The sequence below is a fragment of the Coturnix japonica genome, chromosome 10, assembly GCF_054131305.1.
Source record: "Coturnix japonica strain WE chromosome 10, WE-NBRP24, whole genome shotgun sequence".
NCBI classification, from domain to species: domain Eukaryota; kingdom Metazoa; phylum Chordata; class Aves; order Galliformes; family Phasianidae; genus Coturnix; species Coturnix japonica.
The window spans coordinates 8,203,272-8,219,039 of record NC_140672.1 but is presented as its reverse complement, the minus strand read 5'-3'; the positions used below and the strand labels follow the sequence as shown (position 1 = coordinate 8,219,039).

Genomic DNA, 15,768 nt, shown 5'->3' with positions numbered 1-15,768 from the left:
GGATGGAGGATGCCAGGTCTCAGGCTCATGAGTTGACCAGTTCTCAAAGATCATTAAGCTGTTCTCACAACCCTGGGTAACACTGTCCAGGTTAACTGAGTCTCTTCTCCCTCTATTAGGGTTTTCCTATTCAAAGGCAAATAACCTTAGGCTTCCTTTAGTCAAACCAGGCAGAAGAGACATCCCTCAAATCCAGAAGGTAAACTCCACCTATTCATTCCTTAACTTGGTTGATAAAGTGCATGGATTTTCCATCACTGAGTGTATCCATTCAACAATTCCATTACTTGTCCTCATGTCTTCTACCAAACTAAAGCACTTGCTATCTGAAAATTTAGCAAATTGGCAAAATTGGAGTTTTGTACTTGGATTCCCATTCAATTAGTAATTCAAACTCAAAAAAAAATTATCTATTATTTCTTTTGTCCTTCTACAGTCACATATCCTCAAAGGGCACCACTTTACCCTGAGTGGGTGAGCTCTTGTTTTTAACTTGTATTTAGGGCTTAATTTTTGGCCCTGATGCCCACACCCCTAAGTGTGTCTTAATTGAGATTGCTGTGGCTCCTGGGGGTATAACATTGTTTTTCCCAGTTTGTGTTAATAGTCAGACTTACAATTCTTAATCAGCCAATATTGTTTGACCCTTAGCTCCAGTTTTATTAAATTTCTTGCCAGGGTAACCTGACAGGTACAAGAATTTCTGTATTCCTACTTGTTTTCTTAGCTTATATTTAATTAATTCCAAAAGTAAGCCTTTTCTTGTTGGGCAGTAGCACCTACTAATGTTACAAAACCATCTATGGGTAGTAAGAAGCTCCCATATCCATCAGAAAATGAACTACTTTATCCTGCTTCCTTAGCTGCAGTTTCATCGGTGTATCTGCTAGGGTTAACTTCCCAAGTTCTCATTGTTCAGTTCTGCAATCAGAGACAATTCCTTCTCACTCAGCTTGGTCGGATTTCTCTACCAGTGTCCCACTGCATTTGCACACTGCTTTCATTCCAGCGGGGCAGAGCCCTCCCTGGGCTCCTCAAGCCTCCCTCCCCCCCTTTCCTTGTGGGGGATCCCTGGGTCCTATGGCCCTACTCTAGCACCACAACAGAAACAGCTGTTATTATTCTCAATTCCCTGAACATCTCTGATTCTCAATCAGGTGTTTGTTTTGTTATTTGTTGTTGTTGTTGTTGTTTGTTTGTTTTCTTCTTATTGTACGCCTCTCTTCAGACCTGACATCCCTGTTTTTATCTTTGCCTTCCTCAACTTTTGTCCTTCCCAAACTTTCTCACTTTCCAAACTCTAATCATTATATTTCACCTCCTCTCCAGAGCCATCCAGTGCTGCCCAGATTTCAGATTTCCCACATCTTTGCACATGAAGGCTATTCTCACTTCCAGTGCCCTGTCCTCTCCACCTTCCCCTTTGCAGTTTACAGCAGCAGTCTCTGACCCTGGCTCCCTCTCCCACTCTGAGAGTTCTGATTGCAGGGGAACGGTGCGGGGGGGTTGTTCTCATGCCAGCACAGATAAACTCACTTTCTCTTTAACCCTTTTCCTCTGTACACTATTCCACTATTTGTACCCTCAGTTACACTTCCACATACCCTCAACTATACTTCCGTATGCCATTAACAACTACACTTTCTTATACCAGCAAAACAGTTTGTCCCATTCCCTTCAAAACCCACAAATCAAGCAACACAGTTCTTCAGTTTCCATAAACACCCTTACTACCTTATAACTTTCCCTTAGCAATCCATATCGTTCAGTTATAAACCTCTCGCCACAGAGCCAGCACTGACTGACCCACCTCCCTTACACCTCTTCGCAGGCAGAACACAGTATCACATAAATGGCTTGATACTCATTCCACACAGACATCCCTCTATATGTTCATTGTCCCTGTCCTCTAGCTTATACATCAACCACCACTGATTACAATATTTAATCAGGATTTTTTCTTTTTCGGCTCAGGGTTCCTCCTGGTTCCCCAGCGATATCTCGCCAATGTGCCAGTATACACGTCAGGGGTGAGCGTGCAGGGACCTCTTTGCTCTGTGATTTTCCCATCGTAACTTAATATAAACCACCGTATTCTTTTATAAGTAAAACCACTTCTGACACAACAGCATTGTTATGACTTATGACCACATACTTTACAACAACCAGTAATTAATAATACAAAATAAACATGTATTAAAACAAAGACAAACAAGTATTGGAGACAACTTTCGCTAGACAACTTTCGCTTCGTCCGTCCCCGGCCGTTTCCCTCGCGGGAGGACGGAACCGCGGGTCGGGACTCCACACTCGCCCCGCAGCTGTGCTGCGTCTCACTCACACCACACTCACACAACAATTCAAACACAATTACAATATATCATTTGTTAAGCTTAACCAAAGATGTTAAGAACACCGGTGCTAGTTGTTGACTTAGGTCACCTATATAGACAGTGCTGTACGATACCAATTATCCCAGGATTACCCAAATCACCCTGTACTAGAGAGCAGACAAGCTCTGCCCAATTAGCAATCACCTGAATGTGAGCAACAGCCCTTTTACCATGCGTACGACTTACTGGCCCCTTTGTAGGCACTCCCTAGGGAGTCCTAACCCAGCCGGCAACCTAACCTAACCCGTGAGCTCACATCCCTGGGGGGGAGCACGCCGACTCCACTGTGCCCTGCGTAGGACGTCTCCTCACGACTTACGGGTCCCCCATTTCACATACCTGGTCCGCCGATAGATGGTTCTTGTCTGCTCCTGCAGTGATCAGATGAGGGAGGGGAGTCCTTCCGAGAAATCTCGGGGCGCGCCAAAGGCGTCCCCCTTCTCAGCTGGTCCTGCAGCCGAACAGAGAGGGTCCCATCTGGGGTGCCAAATTGACTTGCGGAATCAAACTCTATAATCCAGAGATGGGTTATAAAGCAGGTATGTTTATTCCAGCGTTGCGCAGCGCCGGGTGCAAGGGGGATAGCTCCTCCAAACTTGCACACCGTAAAGAGAAAAGTGTGTTACAGATATAGGTTAAGCTAATACATAATCAATAGTCTCCTCCTCAGTTTGATTACATATTCATTACATTCCCTATGGCCCCGTTCCCCACGACCCCATTCCCTCATTCCCCCTGACCTCATTCCCCGCGACCCTTGCCGATGTTTTGGGGTGAAATTCTTCTTCTGTTTTCTTCTTGGTGTTATCTGTTGTTATTGTTCTCCCATGTCGGCATCATCTTGCCCGGGGGGGGATCTAATCCTTCTTGTCAGAGGTCTCCGGACAGTTTCTTCTTATCTTTATTGCCCTCTTCTCTGGCTTTATTTTGACTAAGTGTCTGCAATTCCCCCTTTCCCTGCACTTTTAAATGTACAGTTACCCTTTGTCTTGGTTTCTGTGAAGTTCCCCTTTCCCTTTCTATAGCAAAGTGTTACCTTACCACCATTTTGAGGCTTTGCTCACTCTTCAATTCATCTATAGAACATCCCGGGTACCCAGCACGGCTCTGCTGATGGGGACCCTGCCCCAGGTTGGTTGGGAGCCCCCACATCTGGAACCAGCTGTAAATAGGGGACAGCAGCAGGACGGTAGGGGGGCTGCTGCAGCACCTATGGGTGCCCAACCCCTCGACATCCCATCAGAGAACCCCCTTATCTGCCCCCCCCAAAAATCCCCCAGTGACTCATTTGGGGCCCAAAAGGCAAATAAAGCAGAAGCTTGGAAGGGGGGGGGGGGTTAATGGGGGACCCTTTGGTCCTCTCCCCATTTAGGGGCAAGAAAAGGGGGGGGGCAGAAGGATGGGAGGAAATGGGGGGCTGAGATCCCCCAAAAGCCAGAGGGGGAGAAAGGAGAAGGAGAAGTGGAGGGAGGGGACATGGATGAGGAGACTTGGAGGGTGACATTAACCCTTTGGTTCCAGGAAGGGAACGCTCAGCTTTGACTCAGAGTGAAAACCATCCCCGTCCCGCTGTGATGCTCAGCCAAAACTCCTGCCCTGAAGCTCTCAGCCCGCAACATGCCTCAGTTTCCCCTCGAGTGATGCCACCACCCCCCACCCCTTCAAAGCACCCACGGTGAGTTTGTGGGTACAAATGAGGGTACCCCATCGGGGTGGGGGTGTGTCACACCCAGGGGGGAGCTGAGCAGCACTGAGGGGCATCAGCCCCAAGGGGGAAGCCTCCCCCCATGGAAAGAATGGGCTGTTCGCTGCCTTGGGGCAGATGTTGGGGGGCATTAATGAGGTTAAAACCTGGTACTGCCTGAACCCCCCCAGAACAAGTGCTGCCCAAAGCTCCCCAGTGCCCCCTGCTGCTCCCATTGCCTCCCAGTATCAGCATCAACCTCCATGTGCAAAATCAGTGCCCCCCAGCGCTGTCTGTGTCCATCTTTAACCTCCCAGTGCCCCAGGTCAGCACTCAGTGTGTGACCATCTCCTTCCCCAGGCACAAAACAAGGCGATGGGGGCGTTGGAAACTGCAGAATTGATGCAGGACATCAGTGAGGAGCTGCAGCTCTTGGCTCAATGCAACCACTACCAGCATCACCTGGTGGGTGTTGGGGTCTGGGGGGGCTTTGGTGCTGCAGGAAGGAGTGCAGGTGTAACAAAGTGAATACGAAGCATTTAATTTAATTTAATTAATTTAATTAAATGTAATTGAACAGAAAGTAACATAATTTAACATAACAGAATTAAACGTAAAATAACATAGTTTAAAACAAAATTTAACGTAATATAAACCAAAATAAAATATCATAAAATAACATAATAGAGTCCGAGGTGTTGTTGGTGGACAGCCCAGGTTTGGAGGTGTAGGGCTGGGGCTGATGTTGGAGCCCCTGGAGCGCTGCTGCTGCAGGAGCCGGCGAGGAGCCCAGGGCTACAGGGATCTTAACTGCTGTCTCTGGCCGTGTCTCCTGCGGTAGCACATGGGCTGTTTCCAGCTTCTCCAGACGCGGCGCTTTGGGTCTGGAGCATCCTGGCCCTGAGGCAGCTTCCTCTTTGTGGCCTGGATGCTGCCATTGCACAGGGCTGTCGGCTCGTGCAGCTCAGTTGGGCTGGGGACAGCTGCCGTACTCTGGCTGTCCAGCTCAGACAGCAGCTTGTCAAGAAACCCAATCACATCCGCGCCAGCAGCATCTTTGGTCCCTTCCGTTTGGATGTTAACGGGGTCCTGGTTCTGCTGGGGGACCTCCTGAAGACTCGCCACTTCTGAAAAGCCAAGAACATCCCCAGATGATGATCACAGCCTTCCCACAGCCACTCGGTGCAGACACCCCCCCCCAGCAGCTCTGAAGCCTCCAAACTCACCACTGTTGAGCCAGGCGAGCAGATCATCCATGTCGGAGATGTCATCCGGGATCTCAGTGTTGGATGCTGCTGCTGGAAAAGCAAGAACATCCCCAGTGGGTCAATGCCAGCCTTCCCACAGCCACTCAGTGCCAACACCCCCCTTCAAGCTCTACAGCCCCCAGACTCACAGCTGTCCATGGATGTCAGGAGATCCTTGATGTCCTCCGGGATGTCGGAGCTTGGTGTCGCTGCTGGAAAAGCAAGAACATCCCCATTGTGGCAATGCCAGCTTTCCCACAGCCACCCGGTGCGGACAGCCTGCAACCCACCCTGCAGCCCCCAAACTCACCCCCAGATCCCGGTGCTGCGGTGCTGCAGGTGAGTGGAGCCGTGGTGGGTTTGGGGCTCACGGTGGTGGGTGCTGAGTTCCCCTGGTCCTCTTTGTGCACCACAGCATCTCCGAGGGGCTGACCTTCCTGTGCCCGGCGGGTGCGCAGGGAGCAGCGCACGGTGATCACCTGATGCTGCCGTGGTGGTTCTCTGCGGACCTTCTTCAGAGGGCAGCTGGGGGTCTGCACTGGGCAGCTGCCTGCAGACCGCGGGCGCTTCCCATGCAGCCTGGCCCCAGGCCGCAGCCCCATCGGCTGCTGGGGCTGCAGTGTCCCTGCCCGCTGGGGATGTTGCCAGTGTTGGGCAGGGGCATTTAGGGGAGGCATGCCCGGCTTCATCCCCCCAGGGAGGAGCAGCAGGAGGGGTAACTCCTGCCCATCAGCTGGGAGCTGACCCACAACCATGGGGACGGCCCCACGTGGCAGCTGGACGTTTGGGGGCTGCCCCCCACATGGCAGCTGGGCCACATTTGGGGGCTGCCCCCCACGTGGCAGCTGGGCCACATTTAAGAGCAGCCCCCCAGGTGGAAGCTGGACCACGTTAGTGGCCATCCCCGCAGGTGGCAGCTGGATGACAGTCTGGGGCTGCCCCCCAGGTAGGAGCTGGACCACACTTTGGGGCTGCCCCCCAGGTACCAGGTGGACCACATTTGGGGGCATCCCCCCAGGTACCAGCTGGACCACATTTGGGGGCAGCGCCCCAGGAGGAAGCTGCACTCCCTGTCTCTGGAATCCTCTTACCCATGGCTGGGCAGAGGCCTGAGGTCCCACAAAGGTGACAGTGGGGACAGAGACAAGGTGCAGTGGCACCTCCACTGCTCTGCTGTTGTTGGAATTCATCACAGCAGTGTCCGGTGCAGTCAAAAAGGATCCAATTAAACCAGCGTCAAGTGTCGGAATCTCCGTCACCATCAACTGAGGAATTCTCTCTGTGGGGAAATGCCCAAATAGAGACTGGGGTGAGATCTGGGGCACTGGGATCACTAGGAGGGTCGCAGTGGAGGAGCAGGAGGAGCTGCTGCCTTACCTGCCGTGGCAGATCGAAAGTGGCAGCGGGGGTTCCGTCACCGCTGAGGCCAGCCCCTCTCCTCTGAGCTCACAATGTCCCTCTGTGACGTTACCCCTGGTGTCACATGCACTGCTCGGTTCCTGCCCCATCACCGGCATTTGCTTGGGGCAGATGTTGGGGGGCATTAATGAGGTTAAAACCTGGTACTGCCTGAACCCCCCCCACACCAACAAGTGCTGCCCAAAGCTCCCCAGTGCCCCCTGCTGCTCCCATTGCCTCCCAGTATCAGCATCAACCTCCATGTGCAAAATCAGTGCCCCCCAGCGCTGTCTGTGTCCATCTTTAACCTCCCAGTGCCCCAGGTCAGCACTCAGTGTGTGACCATCTCCTTCCCCAGGCACAAAACAAGGCGATGGGGGCGTTGGAAACAGCAGAATTGATGCAGGACATCAGTGAGGAGCTGCAGCTCTTGGCTCAATGCAACCACTACCAGCATCACCTGGTGGGTGTTGGGGTCTGGGGGGGCTTTGGTGCTGCAGGAAGGAGTGCAGGTGTAACAAAGTGAATACGAAGCATTTAATTTAATTTAATTAATTTAATTAAATGTAATTTAACAGAAAGTAACATAGTTTAACATAACAGAATTAAACGTAAAATAACATAGTTTAAAACAAAATTTAACGTAATATAAACCAAAATAAAATATCATAAAATAACATAATAGAGTCCGAGGTGTTGTTGGTGGACAGCCCAGGTTTGGAGGTGTAGGGCTGGGGCTGATGTTGGAGCCCCTGGAGCGCTGCTGCTGCAGGAGCCGGCGAGGAGCCCAGGGCTACAGGGATCTTAACTGCTGTCTCTGGCCGTGTCTCCTGCGGTAGCACATGGGCTGTTTCCAGCTTCTCCAAACGCGGCGCTTTGGGTCTGGAGCATCCTGGCCCTGAGGCAGCTTCCTCTTTGTGGCCTGGATGCTGCCATTGCACAGGGCGGTCGGCGCAGGCAGCTCAGTTGGGCTGGGGACAGCTGCCGTACTCTGGCTGTCCAGCTCAGACAGCAGCTTGTCAAGAAATGCAATCACATCCGCGCCAGCAGCATCTTTGGTCCCTTCCGTCTGGATGTTAACGGGGTCCTGGTTCTGCTGGGGGACCTCCTGAAGACTCGCCACTTCTGAAAAGCCAAGAACATCCCCAGATGATGATCACAGCCTTCCCACAGCCACTCGGTGCAGACACCCCCCCCCAGCAGCTCTGAAGCCTCCAAACTCACCACTGTTGAGCCACGCGAGCAGATCATCCATGTCGGAGATGTCATCCGGGATCTCAGAGTTGGATGCTGCTGCTGGAAGAGCAAGAACATCCCCAGTGGGTCAACACCAGCCTTCCCACAGCCACTCAGTGCCAACACCCCCCTTTGAGCTCTACAGCCCCCAGACTCACAGCTGTCCATGGATGTCAGGAGATCCTTGATGTCCTCCGGGATGTCTGAGCTTGGAGTCGCTGCTGGAAAAGCAAGAACATCCCCATTGTGGCAATGCCAGCTTTCCCACAGCCACCCGGTGCGGACAGCCTGCAACCCACCCTGCAGCCCCCAAACTCACCACCAGATCCCGGTGCTGCGGTGCTGCAGGTGAGTGGAGCCGTGGTGGGTTTGGGGCTCACGTTGGTGGGTGCTGAGTTCCCCTGGTCCTTTGTTTGCACCACAGCATCTCCGAGGGGCTGACCTTCCTGTGCCCGGCGGGTGCGCAGGGAGCAGCGCACGGTGATGACCTGATGCTGCCGTGGTGGTTCTCTGCGGACCTTCTTCAGAGGGCGGCTGGGGGTCTGCATTGGGCAGCTGCCTGCAGACCGCGGGCGCTTCCCATGCAGCCTGGCCCCAGGCCGCAGCCCCATCGGCTGCTGGGGCTGCAGTGTCCCTGCCCGCTGGGGATGTTGCCGGTGTTGGGCAGGGGCATTTGGGGGAGGCATGCCCGGCTTCATCCCCCCAGGGAGGAGCAGCAGGAGGGGTAACTCCTGCCCATCAGCTGGGAGCTGACCCACAACCATGGGGACGACCCCAGGTGGCAGCTGGACGTTTGGGGGCTGCCCCCCACGTGGCAGCTGGGCCACATTTGGGGGCTGCCCCCCACATGGCAGCTGGGCCACATTTAAGAGCAGCCCCCCAGGTGGCAGCTGGACCACGTTAGTGGCCATCCCCGCTGGTGGCAGCTGGATGACAGTCTGGGGCTGCCCCCCAGGTAGGAGCTGGACCACACTTTGGGGCTGCCCCCCAGGTACCAGCTGGATCACATTTGGGGGCATCCCCCCAGGTAGCAGCTGGACCACATTTGGGGGCATCCCCCCAGGTGGCAGCTGGACCACATTTGGGGGCATTGCCCCAGCTGGAAGCTGCGCTCCCTGTCTCTGGACACCTCTTACCCATGGCTGGGCAGAGGCCTGAGGTCCCACAATGGTGACAGTGGGGACAGAGACAGGTTGCAGTGGCATGTTGGACTGCATCACAGCAATGTCCAGTGGAGTCAAAAAGGATCCAATTAAACCAGCGTCAAGTGTCGGAATCTCCGTCACCATCAACTGAGGAATTCTCTCTGTGGGGAAATGCCCAAATAGAGACTGGGGTGAGATCTGGGGCACTGGGATCACTTGGAGGGTCGCAGTGGAGGAGCAGGAGGAGCTGCTGCCTTACCTGCCGTGGCAGATCGAAAGTGGCAGCGGGGGTTCCGTCACCGCTGAGGCCAGCCCCTCTCCTCTGAGCTCACAATGTCCCTCTGTGACGTTACCCCTGGTGTCACATGCACTGCTCGGTTCCTTCCCCATCACCGGCATTTGCTTGGGGCAGATGTTGGGGGGCATTAATGAGGTTAAAACCTGGTACTGCCTGAACCCCCCCAGAACAAGTGCTGCCCAAAGCTCCCCAGTGCCCCCTGCTGCTCCCATTGCCTCCCAGTATCAGCATCAACCTCCATGTGCAAAATCAGTGCCCCCCAGCGCTGTCTGTGTCCATCTTTAACCTCCCAGTGCCCCAGGTCAGCACTCAGTGTGTGACCATCTCCTTCCCCAGGCACAAAACAAGGCGATGGGGGCGTTGGAAACAGCAGAATTGATGCAGGACATCAGTGAGGAGCTGCAGCTCTTGGCTCAATGCAACCACAACCAGCATCACCTGGTGGGTGTTGGGGACTGGGGGGGCTTTGGTGCTGCAGGAAGGAGTGCAGGTGTAACAAAGTGAATACGAAGCATTTAATTTAATTTAATTAATTTAATTAAATGTAATTGAACAGAAAGTAACATAGTTTAACATAACAGAATTAAACGTAAAATAACATAGTTTAAAACAAAATTTAACGTAATATAAACCAAAATAAAATATCATAAAATAACATAATAGAGTCCGAGGTGTTGTTGGTGGACAGCCCAGGTTTGGAGGTGTAGGGCTGGGGCTGATGTTGGAGCCCCTGGAGCGCTGCTGCTGCAGGAGCTGGCGAGGAGCCCAGGGCTACAGGGATCTTAACTGCTGTCTCTGGCCGTGTCTCCTGCGGTAGCACATGGGCTGTTTCCAGCTTCTCCAAACGCGGCGCTTTGGGTCTGGAGCATCCTGGCCCTGAGGCAGCTTCCTCTTTGTGGCCTGGATGCTGCCATTGCACAGGGCTGTCGGCGCAGGCAGCTCAGTTGGGCTGGGGACAGCTGCCGTACTCTGGCTGTCCAGCTCAGACAGCAGCTTGTCAAGGAATGCCATCACATCCGCGCCAGCAGCATCTTTGGTCCCTTCCGTTTGGATGTTAACGGGGTCCTGGTTCTGCTGGGGGACCTCCTGAAGACTCGCCACTTCTGAAAAGCCAAGAACATCCCCAGATGATGATCACAGCCTTCCCACAGCCACTCGGTGCAGACACCCCCCCCCAGCAGCTCTGAAGCCTCCAGACTCACCTCTGTTGAGCCAGGCGAGCAGATCATCCATGTCGGAGATGTCATCCGGGATCTCAGTGTTGGATACTGCTGCTGGAAAAGCAAGAACATCCCCAGTGGGTCAATGCCAGCCTTCCCACAGCCACTCAGTGCCAACACCCCCCTTTGAGCTCTACAGCCCCCAGACTCACAGCTGTCCATGGATGTCAGGAGATCCTTGATGTCCTCCGGGATGTCTGAGCTTGGTGTCGCTGCTGGAAAAGCAAGAACATCCCCATTGTGGCAATGCCAGCTTTCCCACAGCCACCCGGTGCGGACAGCCTGCAACCCACCCTGCAGCCCCCAAACTCACCACCAGATCCCGGTGCTGCGGTGCTGCAGGTGAGTGGAGCCGTGGTGGGTTTGGGGCTCACGTTGGTGGGTGCTGAGTTCCCCTGGTCCTCTTTGCGCACCACAGCATCTCCGAGGGGCTGACCTTCCTGTGCCCGGCGGGTGCGCAGGGAGCAGCGCACGGTGATCACCTGATGCTGCCGTGGTGGTTCTCTGCGGACCTTCTTCAGAGGGCGGCTGGGGGTCTGCATTGGGCAGCTGCCTGCAGACCGCGGGCGCTTCCCATGCAGCCTGGCCCCAGGCCGCAGCCCCATCGGCTGCTGGGGCTGCAGTGTCCCTGCCCGCTGGGGATGTTGCCGGTGTTGGGCAGGGGCATTTGGGGGAGGCATGCCCGGCTTCATCCCCCCAGGGAGGAGCAGCAGGAGGGGTAACTCCTGCCCATCAGCTGGGAGCTGACCCACAACCATGGGGACAACCCCAGGTGGCAGCTGGACGTTTGGGGGCTCCCCCCCACGTGGCAGCTGGGCCACATTTGGGGGCTGCCCCCCACGTGGCAGCTGGGCCACATTTAGGGGCTGCCCCCCACGTGGCAGCTGGACCACGTTAGTGGCCATCCCCGCTGGTGGCAGCTGGGTGACAGTCTGGGGCTGCCCCCCAGGTAGGAGCTGGACCACATTTAGGGGCATCCCCCCATGTGGCAGCTGGACCACATTTGGGGGGATCCCCCCATGTGGCAGCTGGACCACATTTGGGGGCTGCCCCCCAGGTGGCAGCTGGACTACATTTGGGGGCAGCGCCCCAGGAGGAAGCTGCGCTCCCTGTCTCTGGAAACCTCTTACCCATGGCTGGGCAGAGGCCTGAGGTCCCACAAAGGTGACAGTGGGGACAGAGACAAGGTGCAGTGGCACCTCCACTGCTCTGCTGTTGTTGGAATTCATCACAGCAGTGTCCGGTGCAGTCAAAAAGGATCCAATTAAACCAGCGTCAAGTGTCGGAATCTCCGTCACCATCAACTGAGGAATTCTCTCTGTGGGGAAATGCCCAAATAGAGACTGGGGTGAGATCTGGGGCACTGGGATCACTAGGAGGGTCGCAGTGGAGGAGCAGGAGGAGCTGCTGCCTTACCTGCCGTGGCAGATCGAAAGTGGCAGCGGGGGTTCCGTCACCGCTGAGGCCAGCCCCTCTCCTCTGAGCTCACAATGTCCCTCTGTGACGTTACCCCTGGTGTCACATGCACTGCTCGGTTCCTGCCCCATCACCGGCATTTGCTTTGGCTGTGATCGTGGTGGTGACAGCTTGAGATTAGTGTGGAGAGCCATGGCCTCTGCCTGTCTCATCATCATCCTCCTTTTGGCCACAATGTTTTGGAAAGTCATTGCTGCTCAATGGCAAGAACCAGGACCAGGTGGGTGAGCAAAGCTGAGCAGAATGGGGGGCAAGAAATCAGACTGTGTCCCCGTGGCCATTGCATGGGGGACGTGCTGGGCAGGGGAAGAACCAGGCAGGTTTTTCCTTGTGCGCTGTAGCATCTCCTTCCTTTGTGCCCATCAAAGACCTGCAGTATGAAGGGCCCGAGTGGGTAATGCTGCTCCATGTGGAACAAGACGGCATTGCACACGTTTAATGGAAATTTCTCTCGTCTGTTTCTTATTGTAGATAATTACCCGGGTTCATTTAACGCTGTTCCCTGGTCGGATGGTTCTTCTGTTCCTGAGGTGGAACCCAGAGGTGATTGCAAGCGCACAGCCTTGGGGGGCTCCCCCTCTTCTTTTCCTCTATTCCCTTTCCATGTTTGACACGAGCTGCTCTGTTCTGTTTGGTTACAGGTGTGAGTGGAGGGGAATGGGATGCAGAATCTCAGCCACCTCTTGTAGCAAAACCGAGAGTGGATGGTATGGGTAAGTGAGAGCACAGAGCTGCATGTGCCCCGTCCCTGCACCATCCCCTGGCACCAGTTGTGCCGTTCCGCAGTGATATGGATTGCAGTGTATGATGGAAAGCTCTCATGGTTCTTGTAGAAGTGCCTCCAGAGAGGTCTGTGCCAAAGCCGAAGCTGGATGACGTGCTGGAGCCCCGCTGGTATCCCAGTGGTGAGTAGTCTGTCTGGATGGACTTCCCCAGAGAGCGCTCAGTTCAATGGCTGGTGTGTCTGAAACGTGCCCTGCTTCGTTCTGTGCAGGCCCTGTCAGACGGATGGGGAAACTGAGAAGGATTTCACCAAGGATGAGGACGATGACCAGACAAAATGAAGTGCCTGGTGGGTCTATTTCTGTCAGTTACCTGAACTGGGAAACTGATCTACATATACATACACAAAATACTGATGCCTTTGGAGACGTAATGCCTCCTGAGGATGTCCTCCTCCTGACAAGGGCAGATATTGACAGTCCCACTCTGCTGCCTTCTTTCTAAAGAGATCAATGGAGATTCTGTAGACAAGCCCGTGATTCAGCAGGGCAACAGCCGCACGCAGCCCATCTACAGCTTCCCTGATGACACGGAGGACATGAGAGCAGCTGGCGCTGCAGGTGAAGGCCGTGCAGAGCTCTATGGCTGACGGTCGGAGCTTCTGTTGTTGCAGAGCTCTGCTGAGATTGCCTGCTGGGCATGAGGTGCAGAACTGACCAGAGTTGTTCCTTCATTTACAGCTGATAAAGAAGCCAACAATGGGATCCTTTTGAGAGATGCCCCCATGTATTGCTTGAAGGGCGCTATAGCTGTATTTGTTCCCGTGATCCTGGCCATAATCGGCTGTTTCATTTATATCCGATGGCGGAGGCAGAGACACCAGTGAGTAGCTCCCCCTTCCCAGCACGCTCTTTATTCCACTTCTGCTCCAGGCGGAAGGAGAGCGGGGCATTTAGCCGTGCCCTCAGCATCTCCCATCTCTACAGGCAACTCACGGAAATGGCGAAAGCCCGCATTGCTGCCCGTGGTGGATCACCATATGCAGACAGACGTCCCGCCCGGATGCCGCCCCCCCCGCGTTCCCCCAGCCCCATCTACTCACCAGAAAGACCCCGCCGGCCGCCACCCCCACCACCACCCCCACCTCGATCCTACAGGGGATTTTAGCGGCCTTTCCTCCCTGCAGTCTGTAACATCACCCTCCTGGGACAACAGCTTCTGCCATCAGCTGTGACTGTCAGGGTTTCTATTGCAATTATCAAACATCAAATTATCAAATAAATCAATTAAAACATCATTACTGTGCTGTTTGTGTCACTTTTGGGTGAGTCCTCCAAGAGTCGCCTGTTGAGAGAGGAGGAGGCCTGGCTGTATCTGTGCAGGGTGTGAAATGCCCATAGGAAATGGCTTCTGCTCTGGAGGGAAAGGAGCTCTTCATGGGGGGAGATGATGGGACAAAGGGGACCGGTGCTCTTTAACATCTTTATTAATGACATCGATGAGGGAATGGAGTGCACCCTCAGCAAGTTTGCTGATGACACCAAGCTGAGTGGTGCTGTCGATACGGTGGAGGGAACGGATGCCATTCAGAGGGACCTTGACAGGCTGGAAAGCTGGGCTCGGGTGAACCTAATGAGGTTCAACACGGCAAAGTGCAAGGTTTTGCACTTGGGCCAGAAGAACCCCAGGCACCTGTACAGGCTGGGAGGAGTGGTCCTTGAGAGCAGCTCGGCTGAGAAGGACCTGGGGGTCCTGATGGATGAGAGACTCAGCCAGAGCCAGCAGTGCGCTCTGGCAGCTCGGAAAGCAAATGGGAACCTGGGCTCCATCAGGAGAGGGGTGGTCAGCAGGGATAGGGAGGTGATTGTCCCTCTCTACTCGGCTCTTGTGAGGCCCCATCTCTCATACTGTGTCCAGGTGTGGAGCCCTCAGTACAAAAAAGACATGGAGATTTTGGAAAGGGTCCAGAGGAGGGACAGGAAGATGATCAGGGGGCTGGAGCACCTCCCCTATGAGGACAGGCTGAGGGAGTTGGGTTTGTTCAGCCTGGAGAAGAGAAGGTTGCGGGGTGACCTCACTGCAGCCTTTCAATACCTGAAGGGAACTTACTCTTCCCTTAAACTCTTGGAAAGGGCTGACAATAGCCAGGACACGGGGAAATGGTTTTAAGTTAAAAGAGGGAAGATTTAGGTTGGATGTTAGGGGGAAGTTCTTCACTAGGAGAGTGGTTAGGCCCTGGAACAGGCTGCACAGGGAGGTTGTGGATGCCCCGTCCTTGGAGGTGTTCAAGGCCAGGTTGGACAGGGCCATGGGCAACATGATCTGTGGGGGATCTATGGGGTCTATGGGGCCTCTATGGGGATCTATGGGGTCTCGATGGGGATGAGTGCGGTCTATGGGGTCTCTATGGGGTCTATGGGGTCTCTATGGGGATCTATGGGGTCTCCTGGGCAACCTGATCTAGTAAAGGTGTATGTTTGGTGGCCCTGCCAGGCAGGGGGTTGGAACTACATGATCCTTGAGGTTCCTTCCAACCCGGGTCATTCTGTGATTCTGTGTGAAAGGGGGATGGGTTCAATGGAAAGGAGGGGAGGTTCTTCACAGAGGGGCAGCTGAGGCCCCAGCACTGCTGCACAGAGCGGCCCTGGCTGCCCCATCCCTGTGGGTGCCTCCAACTCAGCTCCCATTGCAGTCAATGCAGATGAAGGTGGCTGATGACGCTCTGTTTGATGCTGGCATTGCATGGCAGCCCCCAAACATCCTCCTGTTTGTTGCCTCCCTTCACACATCGGCCTGGAGCAGCAGCACAGGGGCTGCTGGGGTCCTCCGAGGGGGGTCGCTCCGCCAGGGGGCGCTGTGACCGCAGCCGGCCCGGCTCCGTCGTGATGCCGTCACGCAGACGGCGGCCTCGCGGAAGCGGAAGTAACGGAAGCGCAATTAACGGAAGC

The 15,768-nt window shown here is 54.6% G+C and overlaps 3 protein-coding genes across 3 annotated transcripts; 1 reads left to right on the top strand and 2 right to left on the bottom strand.

Annotated features, from left to right (window-relative positions):
• Window positions 1-4,483: 4,483 nt before the first annotated feature.
• LOC146759227 (uncharacterized) lies at window positions 4,484-5,486 on the bottom strand. The gene is made up of 3 exons (XM_085510190.1): window positions 5,474-5,486; window positions 5,304-5,375; window positions 4,484-5,204 (listed from the first exon to the last, which is right to left on the bottom strand). The coding sequence occupies exons 1-3, from the start codon at window positions 5,481-5,483 to the stop codon at window positions 4,873-4,875; spliced, it is 414 nt and encodes a 137-aa protein (XP_085366316.1). The 5' UTR covers window positions 5,484-5,486; the 3' UTR covers window positions 4,484-4,872.
• A 4,559-nt stretch (window positions 5,487-10,045) lies between these two features.
• On the bottom strand, window positions 10,046-11,850 carry LOC146759226 (uncharacterized). The gene is made up of 3 exons (XM_085510177.1): window positions 10,935-11,850; window positions 10,604-10,836; window positions 10,046-10,504 (listed from the first exon to the last, which is right to left on the bottom strand). The coding sequence occupies exons 1-3, from the start codon at window positions 11,848-11,850 to the stop codon at window positions 10,412-10,414; spliced, it is 1,242 nt and encodes a 413-aa protein (XP_085366303.1). The 3' UTR covers window positions 10,046-10,411.
• A 58-nt stretch (window positions 11,851-11,908) lies between these two features.
• Window positions 11,909-14,117, top strand: LOC146759225 (uncharacterized). The gene is made up of 8 exons (XM_085510181.1): window positions 11,909-12,317; window positions 12,569-12,640; window positions 12,739-12,810; window positions 12,931-13,002; window positions 13,092-13,169; window positions 13,327-13,440; window positions 13,561-13,702; window positions 13,807-14,117. The coding sequence occupies exons 1-8, from the start codon at window positions 12,230-12,232 to the stop codon at window positions 13,985-13,987; spliced, it is 819 nt and encodes a 272-aa protein (XP_085366307.1). The 5' UTR covers window positions 11,909-12,229; the 3' UTR covers window positions 13,988-14,117.
• Window positions 14,118-15,768: the final 1,651 nt, after the last annotated feature.

Bases quoted from the DNA above. Each gene is read 5' to 3' on its own strand.
- LOC146759227 (XM_085510190.1), bottom strand. The intron at 5,205-5,303 runs GTGAGTTTGGAG...TTGGCTTTTCAG, and splicing joins GCTCGCCTGGCTCAACAGTG to AAGTGGCGAGTCTTCAGGAG.
- LOC146759226 (XM_085510177.1), bottom strand. From the start codon at position 11,850: ATGAATTCCAACAACAGCAGAGCAGTGGAGGTGCCACTGCACCTTGTC. The intron at 10,837-10,934 runs GTGAGTTTGGGG...TTGCTTTTCCAG, and splicing joins CGCAGCACCGGGATCTGGTG to CAGCGACACCAAGCTCAGAC. The intron at 10,505-10,603 runs GTGAGTCTGGAG...TTGGCTTTTCAG, and splicing joins GCTCGCCTGGCTCAACAGAG to AAGTGGCGAGTCTTCAGGAG.
- LOC146759225 (XM_085510181.1), top strand. From the start codon at position 12,230: ATGGCCTCTGCCTGTCTCATCATCATCCTCCTTTTGGCCACAATGTTT. The intron at 12,811-12,930 runs GTAAGTGAGAGC...TGGTTCTTGTAG, and splicing joins ACCGAGAGTGGATGGTATGG to AAGTGCCTCCAGAGAGGTCT. The intron at 13,441-13,560 runs GTGAAGGCCGTG...CTTCATTTACAG, and splicing joins GAGAGCAGCTGGCGCTGCAG to CTGATAAAGAAGCCAACAAT.